This window comes from Notolepis coatsorum, assembly GCF_963971535.1.
Source record: "Notolepis coatsorum genome assembly, chromosome: 2".
NCBI lineage: Eukaryota > Metazoa > Chordata > Actinopteri > Aulopiformes > Paralepididae > Notolepis > Notolepis coatsorum.
The window spans coordinates 171591387-171608492 of NC_140166.1; the positions used below are offsets into that span (position 1 = coordinate 171591387).

General features: G+C 43.5%; 1 protein-coding gene across 2 annotated transcripts in view; it reads left to right on the top strand.

The window, feature by feature from the left end:
• The window catches only part of slco2a1 (solute carrier organic anion transporter family, member 2A1), a 68450-nt gene that overhangs the window by 14705 nt on the left and 36639 nt on the right, over positions 1-17106 (top strand). For both annotated transcript variants that reach the window (XM_084308775.1, XM_084308774.1), the window contains exons 2-8: positions 5203-5340; positions 5747-5909; positions 8111-8326; positions 10205-10303; positions 11559-11698; positions 13685-13757; positions 16076-16240. In XM_084308775.1, coding sequence (XP_084164901.1) covers positions 5203-5340; positions 5747-5909; positions 8111-8326; positions 10205-10303; positions 11559-11698; positions 13685-13757; positions 16076-16240 — 994 coding nt within the window. The remainder of the gene's footprint in view (positions 1-5202; positions 5341-5746; positions 5910-8110; positions 8327-10204; positions 10304-11558; positions 11699-13684; positions 13758-16075; positions 16241-17106) is intronic.

A 17106-nucleotide genomic window follows, 5' to 3' on the forward strand; every position in this document is an offset into this window, starting at 1 on the left:
TGTCCAATAGGAGAACGAAATATTATGGTCTGTACTAGGTTAAAGGGATATTCCGTGTATATGTACAAAGAATACACAAGGGATATCAGACGATATACAAATATTATGCAATATATATCAAGTAGTAAATATATATATATATTCGGTTTAATCTGATCCTTCGTAACAGTTGTCATGCTCGCTTTCTCTCAGTGCCCTTTTCTTGTCATTGCACTTTCATCTTCCATTTGTGAGAGGAATCGTCTCTCTGGTTATTAGCGATTTGAACGTGTTGTCGGCACTTAACCACAGGCTTGCGTTACAGAACACAGACTGAAAGAAAAGTGTGTTTGGCCACCGGGTTAATTTTCAAAAGCCTTTGATCACGATGTTATTGTGTGTCGAGAGATGTTTTAAGTTTGTTTCACAATGGAAGGGAAGTGTTTCTAAGGCTTCTTTCAAATATTTCTGGAGGAATTGCAACAGAGCTTTTCCTTTTCTTTTTTTCTTCCTAAAAGGGGAGACCTTTTCACTCTTGCCGAGTTAAAACGACTTCCTCGCGGGAATCCGAGGATGGTCCGGCCCCAACACGTGTGTCTCTGAAATGAAGTCCACACTTCCCTCGATTCTTCCCTCGCCAAGGGGGCCAAGGGGCCGAGACAATAACACCCGGGGACGTGGAGGTTGAGAGCGTTTGAGAAACGTGAAGGATGTCCCATAATCTGCAAAGAAAACAAGTCGTCGCAAAGTTTACAGTTGGGAGTACGGCTGTGCAGTGAGCCGGTATTCGTTGTCGTGATTTACGGGGGCGCTAATTAAGCTTCAAACCGCTTGTGTTCAACAGCGTGGATAAACAAATGAGCCCTGCGCTTCGTTTCGTCGAGACACGTCCTCGATGTCTCGACGACGGCGCGCCGTCTTGACGACAGCTTTAGGTCTCACCCGGAGCGATTGTGAACAATAATGAACAATACACAGAATGGAGTTGTTATTATCATCATAAAGATGAATCACTACGATGGCAAACCACCTGGCCTACGCCTGTTTTGGTTCCTCTTTGGCACGGCCTCTTCCTTTCATATCCCACCCAAGTCTCAGCTTTATGTAACCTCCCTATGCCTCCCCTGGGAATCATTGACCTAGTGCCCTTTGATGTCAATTGTGTGTGTGTGTGTGTGTGTGTGTGTGTGTGTGTGTGTGTGTGTGTGCATGTGGTGTGAGTGTGTACGTGTGGTAGTGAAAATGTGGGCAAGTGTGCCTATATGAGTGTGTGTGTGTGTGTGTGTGTGTGTGTGTGTGTGTGTGTGTGTGTGTGTGTGTATGTATGCATGTGGCGTGCATGTGTCCAAATTTAGTGTGCATGTGGTGTGAGTGTGTATGTGTAGTGGTGAAAAGTGTAGGCCTATAGGAGTGTGTGTGTGTGTGTGTGTGTGTGTGTGTGTGTGTGTGTGTGTGTGTGTGTATGCGTGCAGAGTGTGCATGTGTGCATGTGGTGTTAGTGTGTACGTGTAAGGGTGAAAATGTGGGCAAGTGTAGGCCTATATGAGTTTGTGTTTATAGACTATGTGTGTGTGTGTGTGTGTGTGTGTGTGTGTGTGTGTGTGTGTGTGTGTGTGCTGTATATGAGAATGTGATCATAGCCCCCCTCAGTTTGCAATAGAAGCAGGCATTTGGCAGCATGATGTACTATGTGTGCTATCTTGAATGGTTTAGTTATTTTAGGATTAAAGCTGTCACCAGAGGACAAGAAACAAATTACTTATCTATTTGCATTGAAACATGATATTTGAAGCAGGCTTTTTCTGTCGGATGAGAACAAACAGTTTGACCTGCGGCTGTGATAAGAAGGAGATTCCCAGCAGAACCTCTAACTCGTTGTTTTGACCTAAATCACGGACAAAAGCCCTCACTCGGCCGGCCCGAACGAGCAGGTCTCGTTGAAATGTTTTGATAATTAAACACCACTTCATACAAAACGAGGATGAAATATTAGCAACAGCGTAAATGCGCCTATTGTGTGTGCTAACGAACCGTAAAGCCAAGCTTTAATAGGAGCATTAACTGTTCCAGAGTCGAACAGAGAGTTTATTCCTTTTCAGCCTGCCTGGCAGCTGCTAAATAACAGAAGGCTTGGATTTACTACTTGTGTTTTCATAGCAAATTCACCCCAAATCTCAACATGTCCCTTCAGAGCACTCCATGCATCTGTGGTCTCTGGAGCAGCTGAAAGCATTTTGATGCATTTTCATTTGGGTGTCATACGAGTAGCTTCATTCCACGCAGAGAGGTCGAGTGCATCTCCCAGACCGCTTGGAGTCCGTCCAGTGGGTGAACTTATGATCTCCTTGCCGGTCTTAGCGGGTGTCGGAGAAAAGTTCCAGAAACAAAGCTGTTTAAACTAGTAACAAACATCTCGAAGCTGAGGAATTGAATAACCTTCCCCCAGAGCTCCAGTAATACATCTTTTCAGCCTGTCTTTTCAGTCCGTCTGAAAGATATAATATCCTACGTGTAGAAGATGGCTCGTCCAAGTCTTAGTTTAGGAAATAATTGATGTGGCCTCTCAGAGTGAAGACTCGTCAGGTTTTGAGTCAGGTCCATCTACTTGTGTGACTGAAGACGAAACTGTTTCAGGTTTGTGAAACAGCGGGCCTAGCCTAGAAACACTCACCATTCTCACATTATGATCATGACCTACTGCACCACTGGACCTATCATCATGATGGCATGAGCACAGAGTTACAGCTGACATCAACCAAAAGAATTTTTAAAAGAAAATTATTTGTGCCCGATATCGTAACTTTAAAGTCGGGGTGAAGGCAATTCAGCAGAAACTCTCTAATACCAGACCTTTCCATGTTGTTGAGTAATACATTATGTCATGATCAATTATATCAATGCTTCTTTTTGTTTAGATCTATAAATACCACTGCATACTTCTTTTTGCATATACAATTAGTTATTTCTTCGATGAACTCAATCAGTGCCAAAAATGTTGATCTGTTTGGTTCTAAATCCATACTGGCTGTCAGTTAGCAATGCATGCTTCTCAGTCAAGTTGTCTGACCTCTCAATTTACCATTATTCACACAGCATTTCGCTCTTATGTCACAGTCAGTGTTGGGATTCCTTTCCACCTCAGGTGGGAACAGGGTGGAAAGGGATTCCAACCCGAGCATGCATGATGGCCGCCATGTGAATATGGTCAACACTGGTGTTGGATATAGTGCAGGGTATCAGTGTTGAAGCATTTCCCCCATAATTGGAATCTGATAACCAAGACGTAACAAGTCAGAAAACAAACCAAAGCCAGCTGATTTCCTGTCTTTTTCCCACACATAGATGTTAGATCTCACTATTGGAGAAAAGACATATTAATGCAGCATACTGTTTAGTAAAAGTAACAGAACTAAGCGATGCTCAGTACCGGCCAATAGAGGTATTGACTCATCCCCAGATGGTACACTCTTTCAATGGTGTTAAAGTGAATAAAATACAGCAACTTCTGCAACAGCTTGTACTGTACGTTGCTATAGGCTTGGCACCTGAAGGGACAATTCCTTTAACACACCTCTGTGACACCATTCCACCTCACTGGGGTCCATCCTGCCAGCTCAGTAGGCTCAGGTGCACGTCATGTACCAGGAACAGTGATCGGTCGTAGGTTCTAATTCATCCACAAAGTCCAAAAAGACATACAGTACATGTTAGGCAGAGACTACGGATGAAATCAAGCTCATTAGCTCATTCACATTGATACATTGATTGTTGGTTAACGTGCATTATCCCTGCCTCATTATCCCCTATCCTCTTTCTTCCATCTTTCCTGTCAATCTCTCCACTGTATACCTCCTATAATAGCAGAGATATCGATATATAGGATGTTCGATATTGGCTTTTTTACCGATATCCGATATACCGATCTTGTCCAACTCTTAATTTCCGATACCGATATCAACCGGTATATTCCCCAAAACGGAATAATTTCAGGTAATTAACGTGACATTACATATATATTTTCGTCAAATTAACATATTATGGATACTTTTGTTCTTACTTGCTTACTTTTTTTACCTTAAATAAAAGGTAAAAAAAAAATCAAATAAATAAAAAATCATTTACATTTTCTTTTCTTGACATTGCCAATATCGGCCGATAATATCTCTAAATAGACATCTCTTTATCAAATCAAATCAAATGTATTTGTAAGGCCCGACAACACACGTTAATGTCCCCATGGGCCGGATACGTCTTTTTTAAACAAGTCAAGAAGAAACATTACAATAAATCAAGAACAAAACAAAAACCAGGAAATCCAAAATAAAATGTAAAATAAATAAATGAATGCAACACTCCCAGACATACCCCACGCGAAGGTAAGGAAATACTCACTAAAAACCTAGCAATAGGAAAAAAGCACCACAGGCAATGTGGAGGGGGGAAACCTTAGAAGGGCCCTTCTTAGATGTCTGTTTAAGTTTAAGTTTATTTGGATCCCCATTAGCCACAGCAGTGCTGGGGCTATTCTTCCTGGGGTCCATAACACATAAAATACAGTTACAGACGTATACACTCACAACATTTACATATCATACAGACAATTAAAACAACAATAAAAACCCTTATACACTCATAACATTTACATGACATACAGACCATTAAAACAACAATAAAAACCCTTATACACTCACAACATTTACATGTCATACAGACAATTAAAACAACAATAAAAACCCGAATCAAATTCATAATACAAGATAAAAATATATACGCCTTATGAATTCATAATACAATACAATAATACCTGTTCATATCAGCCAATTATACAATATTTTAATAATATATCCCTATCAGACACATGCCTTTTCATCCATATATACCTGTGAGTGTAGTGTTGCTATAAAACAGGCGAAACAGTTGATAAGCATGTACATATACGTGTAATGAAACACAAATAAGTACAAGCAATAGCAACTGGGGTACATGAGAAAATTTAGAAAGATTTAAAATAGAGCTGATGACGGATCCATTTGAGGTATGGGGGGCGGCGTAGAGAGGATTGCATCCTCCCGGCCATTATCACGGAACGTCCACCACTCTGGTCATCACCACGAGACATCCACTAATTTTGCCTGCTAGCAATATCCTCTCCGGGTAGACTGTTCATTTCTGTCGACACCATTCCAACACGATGTGGTTTGTCTCTCTGTATCGCCTCCCCAGGTGTTTGTCCTGTGTCACGGGCTCCTGCAGCTCACTCAGCTGTTGTACAGCTCCTACTTCAAGAGCACCATCACGACGATCGAGAGACGCTTCGGCCTCAGCAGCTACTCCTCTGGAACCATTTCCTCCCTGCACGAGGTAGGAGCCAAGCAAAACACCCCCTCGTAGCTTAGGCGCATGATAGATGTAAGCCTGTGATAGATTTATTTCATAGAAATGTCGATAAGGAGGAGGCGGAGGGGAAAAAAGGTGCTGCAGAAACAAGCAGTCCATCAACAACTACACTTCCTGTGTATTCAATCGGGACTGGTGTGTTTTTGGAACAATCATTATATTTCAATTATCGGGTTGGAGCTGGTCAGAGTTTCCAGGCTACAGGAGTAACGTTTCCCCGCTCCAGAAGTAATGAATCATATAGCCTCGTTGAGATACACGAGACATACACCTCTTTTCAATTATGTGTATTGTCCTTCTCTTGAGAGGTACGGCTTGGTTCTGTAAGCCTTTTCGTTTTATAAGGCTGTTTCTCTGCTTCTATTTATAGATAGGGAACACTGTGCTGATAGTGTTTGTGAGTTACCTGGGAAGTCGGGTTCATCGCCCTCGCTTCATCGGGATTGGCGGGCTTCTGATGTCCATCAGCGCCATGCTGGTGACCCTTCCTCACTTCTTATCGCCGCCCTACGACTATGATTCTGTTTTAAATGGTAAGATACGGCCTTAAAGGAACACGCAAACATTTGGGGAAATTAGCTTATCCTCTTCTCCAGAGAGAGACAAGAAGATAGATACCAGTTTTCTCTCTGTGCGTTCAGTAGAAAGCTATCTGGCTGCACGTTAGCCTAGCTTAGCACAATGAATGGAAGCGGACAGTGCTGGTTAGCCTTCGGAAGAGGTGTTAGTTGGACAATGCCTAGGCTATCTGGCACTGTCCGCTTCCATGCATAGTGCTAAGCTAAGCTAACGTGCAGCCAGATAGCTTTCTACTGAACGCACAGAGAGGAAACTGGTATCTATCTTCTTGTCTCTCGCTGGAGAAGACGATAAGCTAATTTCCCAAAATGTGGGCGTGTTCCTTTAAAGTCATATAAATGTGGGGTATTTTCATATACATTCTTGAAGAATCAGATTTTTTGCAACTTTCTAAATCAGTTATAAATCAGATTATAGGTCTGTTTTACTCCACTGTTTACGAGCATATCCATTTTAAAGGGGCACTTCACCAAAAAACTATTTATTTTGCACATAATCTCACACATAATCCTAAAACTCTAAACAGTTTTGCACATATTAATTTAGTTTGACATTTATTGAGAATAAATTATAATAATGTAATAATAATAATATGTCCTCTAGTGATGGCATCAGAAGACATATTATTATTATTATTATTATTATTATTATTATTATTATTATTATTATTATTATTATTATTATTATTATTATTATTATTATTATTATTATTATTATTATTATTATTATTATTATTATTATTATTATTATTATTATGAATCCTTGTGTTGTGTTAATTACAGCTCAGTGAAGTTATGTAGATGAAAAAGTGGCAATAGGGATTGCAATAGGCTTTTTTTCATCCACATCATTTCATTGAGCATTTTCAAAATCCCCATCAAGATGAACAACAACAACAACAACAACAAATCGTCGAGCTAGCTAATTATCTCATGGTGGAAAACTTTGACAAAGAAACATTTGATTGATTCTAGAAGACACACACAACCCAGAAGGTTCTCCGTAGTGCGTAAAGTTCTGCCTGACGTCTCTCCTGCACACTGGCACTAAACACCAAAACACAGTGTGGAGAGATACATCTGACAATGTGAGACTACCATTTGTTACCTATCTATAAATACGGTTATTTATAGATAGGTAACAAATGGTAGTCTCACATTGGGTCCGGGTTACGGATTGGCCCTTTAACATAGTCCTAACTATAAAGTAACCCTGCTGCTTGATGTGTGCAGGCCTTTCCCACTGCAAAACATGTCACTCCGAATAAATGTACAAATATGTCCGTGGTGTGATATCGTGTGAATGTTCAGATATGTCCGTGGTGTGATATTGTGTGAATGTTCAAATGTCCATGGTGTGATATCGTGTGAATGTTCAGATATATCTGTGGTGTAATATTGTGTGAATGTTCAAATGTCCATGGTGTGATATCGTGTGAATGTTCAGATATATCTGTGGTGTGATATTGTGTGAATGTTCAAATGTCCATGGTGTGATAACGTGTGAATGTTCAGATATGTCCGTGGTGTGATATCTTGTGAATGTTCAGATATGTCCGCCGTGGTGTAATATCGTAAGCTTTATTGTGTGGAACAGTTGCGGTGGACTCACTCGATAGCAGAGGCTCACTAACCCCCCTATGAGTCGGACTGGTATTTGGCTCGCTGTGCTGCGAACTGGACGCGAGCACTGAGCCTGCAGGTGCTCTCCAGCTGAACCCTCGGATAAATCAGCTGGAAATCCTTAATCTCGGCGCACTTGAGGAAAGATCAGAATCTCCCAGGCAGTTAATTTGCCTCCGCATTGTCCTTCTCTTTCTTCTTCTAACTTGGCCCCTTAGACAAAGTATCCAGGCCTCATGTAGGGCACAAATTATGGGTCACCGAAACTTCAGGAAATTGATGTTGTCTGTCCATCTGCTTTCACTGGACTGTAATTAACTAGCACCCTATTTGTTCTCTCTCTCTCTCCCTCTCTCTCCCCCCTCCCTCTCTCTCTCTCTCTCCCTCCCTCGCTCGCTCGCTCTCTCCCTCTCCCCCCCCTCTCTCTCCCTCTATCTATCTCTCCCTCTCTCTCTCCCTCACACTCTCTCTCTCCCTCTCTCTATCTCTCCCTCTCACATTCTTTTCTCTCATGGGGCACCGTGGATCGTCAGACCGCCATGACATTTGTAATCTCCAGGCGAACTCGAGCAGACCAGAGACCTGCAGTCTGGACCAGACCAGAACTCTGACCGCCACCAGCAACAACCTGTGGTTCCTCATGGCCACCGCGCAGGTGCTGTTTGGCGTCGGCTCGGTGCCCATCCAGCCGTTCGGTATCTCGTACATCGATGACTTTGCAGGACCCGCCAACTCCCCGCTCTACATCGGTACGGTGTCCTGCAGTTGGTGAAGTCGGTTCAGTCGGCAAAACCCAGGACCAATCATTTTCACCTACAATGTTGTTTGTAATGCTAACCAATGCAATAATCAGTGGCCTTACACCCTAATGCCCTAATCTGAACATAGAGATGAACTGATAGCTCTGTTTGTTTTGGATCAACTGACAGCACACAGTCCAGAGGAACACAAGCTCAGGGCCACGGTGCCATGCTGTTGTAGTAGCTGTTTAGTTGGGTCATTCTACAACTCCTGCACTAGATGAGCCCTATCAGGGGTGTAGATGAGCCCTATCAGGGGTGTAGATGAGCCCTAACAGGGGTGTAGATGAGCCCTATCAGGGGTGTAGATGAGCCCTAACAGGGGTGTAGATGAGCCCTACCAGAGACGTAGATGAGCCCTACCAGAGACGTAGATGAGCCCTATCAGGGGTGTAGATGAGCCCTAACAGGGGTGTAGATGAGCCCTAACAGGGGTGTAGATGAGCCCTAACAGGGGTGTAGATGAGCCCTAACAGGGGCGTAGATGAGCCCTATCAGGGGTGTAGATGAGCCCTATCAGGGGCGTAGATGAGCCCTATCAGGGGTGTAGATGAGCCCTATCAGGGGTGTAGATGAGCCCTACCAGGGGTGTAGATGAGCCCTATCAGGGGTGTAGATGAGCCCTATCAGGGGTGTAGATGAGCCCTAACAGGGGTGTAGATGAGCCCTATCAGGGGTGTAGATGAGCCCTAACAGGGGTGTAGATGAGCCCTAACAGGGGCGTAGATGAGCCCTATCAGGGGTGTAGATGAGCCCTATCAGAGGTGTAGATGAGCCCTAACGGGCGTAGATGAGCCCTATCAGGGGTGTAGATGAGCCCTAACAGGGGTGTAGATGAGCCCTATCAGGGGTGTAGATGAGCCCTACCAGGGGTGTAGATGAGCCCTATCAGGGGTGTAGATGAGCCCTATCAGGGGTGTAGATGAGCCCTATCAGGGGCGTAGATGAGCCCTAACAGGGGTGTAGATGAGCCCTAACAGGGGTGTAGATGAGCCCTATCAGGGGTGTAGATGAGCCCTAACAGGGGTGTAGATGAGCCCTAACAGGGGTGTAGATGAGTCCTAACAGGGGTGTAGATGAGCCCTATCAGGGGTGTAGATGAGCCCTATCAGGGGTGTAGATGAGCCCTAACAGGGGTGTAGATGAGCCCTAACAGGGGTGTAGATGAGCCCTAACAGGGGCGTAGATGAGCCCTAACAGGGGCGTAGATGAGCCCTACCAGGGGCGTAGATGAGCCCTAACAGGGGTGTAGATGAGCCCTAACAGGGGCGTAGATGAGCCCTAACAGGGGTGTAGATGAGCCCTAACAGGGGCGTAGATGAGCCCTAACAGGGGCATAGATGAGCCCTAACAGGGGCGTAGATGAGCCCTAACAGCTACAAAGAGCATCAGATGATCCTGAATTTTATCCTATATTAACCTCCCGAACTGATGCTTTTGACCTACATGTGCAGATACTGTAATAATAGGATCGCTTACTGATAGGTTCTTGATGCAGCTGTCAACCTACACTTTCGCAACCCATAAAAAGGCTCTGTTTTGCAAGACTGTGATGTTGTGAATTATAATGCTGAAACTACAGCTTTCACTGTAGGTGGTCAGCTTTCACATTTTCTTGTTAGGGACAATTCGTGTTTCCATGACTTTGGTAGGGACATGTCCCTAGCGTCCCTATATAAAAGTATGCCTATGCGTCCTACAATAGCTTAGCAAGTTGTGTACCATAAGCAAGCATGAGTAACTGCAAGGATAATTGGCACCGGGCATTGTGGGTGGACTCAAAGCGGTTCTGGAAGTTGTTGTTTTAACAGTTTCTGCTCTTTGCAGCCATTCTCTTCGCCATCTCTGTGTTCGGGCCTGCCTTCGGGTTCCTGCTGGGCTCAGTCATGCTGAGAATCTATGTGGATGTGGACAAAACCGGCTCAGGTAACTGGCTTTTATATAAGCAGCACCTTATAGACCGGCAATCTCACTCACTCACAGTCAGCCACTCTGCCCCTAGTGGCGGCTCGCCAGCATGACACTTTGACTCACATGTTGATTGATTGATTGAAAACTTTATTAACAGATTGCAGAATGGGTACAGTACAGTACAGCTCGATACAATTGTTAAGGGGATGCAGACCAGACAAAGACTTTCGTCTTGTTTACATCAGGGTCCCCCATTTTCAATTCATCATAACATATTATGACATACATTTGACGTAGAAACTGTACATTGGAGGTGGTTGGGTGGGTGGGGTGGGGACGTGGGGTGGGGGGTTGGGTAGGAGGGGTGGGTGGGGGACACTGTACAACTGTACAAGCAAAACTGTACATTGGAATATTGACAAAACCATACTTCGTCATTTACTGTACATTGGAGGGGGTTGGGTTGGGACATTTACAGGGGCCAGTTTCGAATTGCAGTCTCCCGTAGGTGTTCATGAGAGAAGTTCAAGTTTGTTTATTATTTGTCACAAATTTGATGAAATGCTTGTTTCTGTATGAGCCGCTGAGAGTGTGCTACATATAGTAAAGAAAAGTAAGTAAAAAATGAAGAAGTAAGTAAAAAGTAAGTAAAGGAATGTTATGTCAATACATATATATACAATACAGAATCTTCCCTCATGCTTTGCATCTATGACATTATGTATTAAAGTGACATTTGTAGACCATGTTTAGTTTTCAGCAGTGTATCTCCATCTAAGTGCATACAGTACAGGTAAGCTAGCGACCACTGTCCACTGTCAACAACACCATTCCTCCTTCTCGTCAGGCTCCGTATTCACTTCCATTCCTACCCTATTATCTTATTTCTGAAGCTTTGTTTTATGTTATGTTATAATTTAAGTTTTATGGAATTATATGTACAGTATATAAAAAATGTATAGAAGAACAGTGTCAAAGGTATATGTTTTATTAGCAAATGTTGTTGCCCTCTCCAATTTATTGTAACATTGCAGCATTGCATCATTGCACTCGAGGTGTAGTAGATCAACTCCAACTGTCAGCTGCAATAGAAATCCTCTCGCTAGCTTACTTATATTATACAGTATGTGCACACAACGATGGAGGTAGACTGCTAAACATGACTCTACTAACCTGACATGTCATGAAGGTGACAGTAGCCAGGTGAGAATGTATAATAAGTAGCACACAGTGTTGTGTATGTTAACTGTTCTCTCTCTCCGTCCTGCAGCAGTGAACCAGGAGCTGAGCACCACTGATCCACGCTGGGTGGGAGCCTGGTGGATGGGGCTGCTCATCTCCTCCGCCTGCCTGGCTCTCACCTCCATCCCCTACTTCTTCTTCCCTCGGAGCATGCCTGTGGAGGGCCATGTAAGTGAAGGGTTGATGTAGTACTTCAGGTCAAGCTCTGACATGGCCGGAACCCGCACCGCATTTTCTATACACTCGTCACAGACCCACATGAACCAGTTTTCATAATGTTCTGTGGTTTCCAGCCAACAACATGTTATTGTCATAAACAGTGCCTTCACAGAAACCTTAAGAAAAAGCTTTGGTTTTGAATGTTGAAACAATATTATAGATTTGTAAATTTTTATTCTCTCCTGCCCACAACCCGCTCGCAATTATTTGGAAAGTTGTTTTTCTGACCCGTCTGACGACAATGATGCTAAACAGAGCGGAGGAAACGGCTGTTATATCCCTTGGAGAAATCAGGGTATAACAACATTTGTCAGCATTTGTCAACACTCCACCAGCGCAATCTGTGGAGTACCCCCAACTCCCATAGGGAGGTGTAGTCTGACGTCACTTTAGTTTCCCGCGCGGTCCACCCGTATAGGGATTTATCATTGGGAAAATGTTACAATCGGCTATTGTAATAATTCTGCCTCATGAACATTGGCAAGCTTTCCATCTTTGCACAAACTGTGTTCCCTTCTATCACTAACATTATTGTTTAAGCATTTTTGGTTGAAATAAAGTTAGTTATAACGTTTTAAATTTGACATAAAAAAATAAACGACACTTACCAGTAGAACGCCTGTTGTTCAGTGCTGTCGCCTAATACAGCCAGGAGTCTACACTGTGGTGACGTCAGTCAGCAGCGCCAAAGTGAGTGTAGTTCCTCAGTGAACGAAAACATAAACGTTGTTATTTTGCAACTTTTACGATTAATTGCGCATTTTTTCATGTTGAGCTATAGATTGTGGATAAATACACACAGAAAGGTACACCATGCCAATGTTCATGCTTTATTTGTTTTAAAACGAGACAATTTAGAAATGGGTCCATTGGAAATACATTGCAATTTCAAGGAGGGTGGACCGCGCGGGAAACACCAATGACGTAACCACTACACCTCCGAGTCCCTATTGGGTGACTTAGCCTCCATTATATTACTCTTGATGCAAGTCACACTCAAGAGTGAAAGATTGTTTTGTTTTTTGGAGTTGGGGTGAATAAGGTTATATGGAGGGGGGGGGGGGGGGGGTTCATCTTAGTGGCTGTTTTGCTTTGATGTAAACTCATTTAGATGTATTCATATTTTTCACAATCGTCCTGGAACTGTCCCAAACTACAACTGTATCCCAAAATGAAGTGGATGTATATTAATTCAGCCTTTTTCTTAATATATTTTTTACATCTACCGTCGCGTGACACGTCCCTAAATGTGATTTGTACCATGAACCCAGACACCAGTGTCTATCGTCTCTGAGACAACAGGACCTAAAGGTTGGGAAAGCCTGTGTTACCAATACATAGGAAACAACGTTGACTGGAATCCCGCCTCCCTCCAGTTTTCTACTGACATCTTCTGGCTCGATGTCAAGACTGCATAGGTTTAGTTTTCCTGTCTTGCTTGGTCACACTCTTGTGCACACAGTAGGCCTGTCCCAGACTAAGGATTTGTATAGTCGACTTTGATTGGCCAAGTCGAAAATGTGCCGATAGTCGACTGTTCCCTATTTCCAAGCACTGAAAGATGTCTCTCGAGCCCCAACACATTCTAAATTCCTTTTGGTAAATAATGCTCTGATACAGTTCATCTGGTTTTCTCCTCCTGGCTCGTATGCAACCTTTTAACCTGTCTTTGGAAACATCTTCAACAAGAGATAAGATAAAAGTCTGTTGCTTAAGGGGATTTTCTCCACCCCCCCCCCCCCCCCCCTCCTCTTATTAAACTGAATGGGCACTGTGACCCGGCCAGCTATGTCCAGATGAGCCCTTGCCAAAAGAACTGTATAAATAACTAAATCAAAACCCAATGTTGTTGCTTTGCCCATCTGAACGTTTTTCCAAAATAAAAGCGTCACATTATCCAATTCTCTCTACTCTGTTTAATGTGTTATTTCCCAGGTAATTGGAAATGGAGTTGACATGAACGAAGACCCAAAGAGACCGGATACATCTTTGCTTGATTTCCTGAAGAGTAAGTTCTATTATATTTCGGGACTCCCTAAAATCCAGGGCCCTCATTCATCAACGTGGACTTTGACCTTGACCTACTTCCACACGTAAGCACGGAATTTAGAACTAGCGCACGCACAGGGAAGTCGGCATTCATCACACGTGCGTAAGCAGGCTCTACGCACACCTGTCATGATGAATCCCACCTTGGCCCTGCGCCGCAGCTCGTGCACGCTTTCACGTATTTGCATACCAAAACCGCCCCGACCAACCAAATATGGTCAGGCCCTCCCCTTCAAATACCATGAGGGAATCCCTGTGCGTGGAATGTTGGAGGATGGCAAAGCGAACGAAAAAGAGAAACTACACAGACACCGAGGTGGAGGTCCTCGTAACGGAGGTGGATAAATAAAAGGCGGATTTGTAAACGGTGATGTCAGATATCAACGGCTCCCTAAGACCATTGCTGCAATTCTGCCTGGACAGCTCAAAATACTAATAAAGACCGTTCGTTGACCACTGTTTGGCGTTGGTTGTGTTGTGTGTCATTATAACCGTGCTGTACAATATGAATGCCTTTATTAGTTGTGTTCGATTGGCTATATGATTTTTAGAGGCATCTATTTTGTTGTCGGCTAATAAAGACCGCGCTGGAATATGACTGCCTTTTCCCGTGTTGTTTGATTAATACCCACGGATTAAAGTTCTCCTCAATTCTATTCCAAATCGCGATGGATCTCCCGTCAATTTTCTACCTGCTGCATGATTTCTAGAGGCATACTACTACAATCTATTTTGATGTCAGTATTGGGTAGCCTATATAAACAATATAATACGAGAGCATATACAAGAACAATGAATCTCACTGCATGTATGATGTATCCTGCCTTTCAATACATGAACTTGAATTCCATCATATAGTCTGTCCACTATCTGCATGGTGTCATTGCAATGCGTTTTCTATTCTTTCTTGTACAGTAAAAAGGGGGAAGAACACTATATTCATATGACTTATTCTGCTTACAGCTTCGAAATTCCACTTGTTTCGTTTAACGTAAAGCCTTTTAAATATAATCAAAACGTTCCCGTGTTTCGGCGGTCTGTGCGCAAAATAATAACGAGTTGAGCTTTATGATTTATGATGAATTGAAAATGGGGGACCCTGATGTAAACAGGACGAAAGTTGGTCTGCATCCCCAATTAACAATTGTATGTACTGAGCTGTACTGTACTGTACCCATTCTGCAATCTGTTAATAAACTTTTCAATCAATCAATCAAGCTACGCGGAGCGCAGTCAGTCAGTAGCCTACACCCCGTATATTCCGATAACGCTATATAAACCATGAATGAATGAATGAATGAGAACTTTATTAACATATTGCAGAATGGGTACAGTACAGTACAGCTCAATACATACAATTGTTAAGGGGATGCAGACCAGAGAAAGACTTTCGTCTTGTTTACATCAGGGTCCCCCATTTTCAATTCATCGTAACATATATGACATGCTGCATTCATTCTGAGAGAAAGATCTATTATTCCAAATGCTATTTATAGGGTTTTGACCATAATTACACTACTGTTGCTATTTTACAATGAACTATAATGAACTACGGTTCATAGAACATCCAGTGTTATTATGCACAGAAGCTCATTTCCTTGTTGTAATAATATATTCTACCACTGGGCGCGAGGTACGCCAGGTCCGAAATGTGCGTAGATGTAAGCACGAAGTCAAGTTCAAGTTGAAGTTGATGAATCCCACTCTTTGCTTAGAAATGATCGTACGCACGGGTTACGCACAGATCTGTGCGTAGAACACGTTGATGCATGAGGGCCCAGGTGTCTCATGTACAGATCCACCCCCTACCTAACCCTAACCTCAGCCTCACTGGACCTGCCGTCCCAACGTAATACAGTGTGACACAATACATGAGATTCCTGGTTTTTAGTGAGTCCCTTTTATCTTTTTACACTGGATTGCAAATGTAGCCACTAGCCACTGGCTGTGCCTTTTAACACACTTGGGAGGGATGTATGAATTGCCTGGACAAGCATGACGCACACAATGGTCGTAAGAATTTCCATCACTCCTGTTTAATTTAATTTGACCATTCTTGTTTACACCCTCTTCCCATTGTTTTAACACGCCTATAGTCTAGTGGGAGAGAGATGGAGAGCACTCTTTTTCAGAGAGAGAGATGGAGTGTTGCCCAAATCTTATCCAGTATCATAAGAATGATCAGATCTTTCTCTCTCTGTGTGTGTGTGTGTGTGTGTGTGTGTGTGTGTGTGTGTGTGTGTGTGTGTGTGTGTGTGTGTGTGTGTGTGTGGTCAGTGTTCCCCAGGCTGTTTGTGCGCCTCCTGCTGAGTCCTCTCTTCCTGCTGCTGGTGTTGGCTCAGTGTTGCTTCTCCTCAGTCATCGCGGGTCTCGCCACCTTCCTCAATAAGTTCCTAGAGCGGCAGTACAGCTCCTCTCCCGCCTACAGCAGCCTGCTTATAGGTAGGTACCGTAGAACCACGAACACAAAGTGACCGCGAATGGGGCCAGCGGTGGCCTGAGGGGTTGACAGAAGAAGGGGTTTGTGAACCGGGAGGTCGTCGCTGGCGGGACGACCTGGGCAGGGGAAGGGAGTGTATAACGTTGTAGTTGTTGCTACGATGGTTCTCTACCAGTGTTGTAGTCGAGTCACTAAATCTCGAGGCCGAGTCGAGTCTCGAGTCCCCAGTGTTCGAGTCCGAGTCCAAGTCCGAGTCACCAAAGAAGAGCCAGAGTCGAGTCTCCATTACCCTAGTCCGAGTCAGAGACCAAGTCATCAAGGTTGAGTCCACTCCCCTCTGGCAGTCAAAGAGCTGACATACAAATAAAAAAAGGTCTACATCAAACATAATTGACACAGCGGCCACCATTTCAAAGGGAGTTTATTTACTTATACAATAGCCAAACAAATGCACTAGCCATCAATATCATAAGCAAAATGATTAGGGCCTATAAAAAAAAAAAAAAAAATTATTTATCAATTAACGAGTCCAAGTCCTCATCTGCACCTTCCGAGTCCGAATGCAGTCAATGCTCGAGTCCAAGTCCAAGTCCGAGTCATCAGTACTCAAGTCCAAGTCGAGTCACGAGTCCTGAAAATCAGTCCAGGAATCGGACTCGAGTACTACAACACTGTTCTCTACTGTATATAAACACCCTTGAAAGGCTACTTGGCCAATTATATTGCTCAGTCGGAACTAACTGTGTTATAATACACAACAAGGTGTCTATGACAGGATTTTAATGGGCGGTTTAACGGAGGTGAGGCACCAAGCGACATGAAGCAGAGGGTGGTTGACTCAGTGAGTCCATTAAAACAATTTTAATGA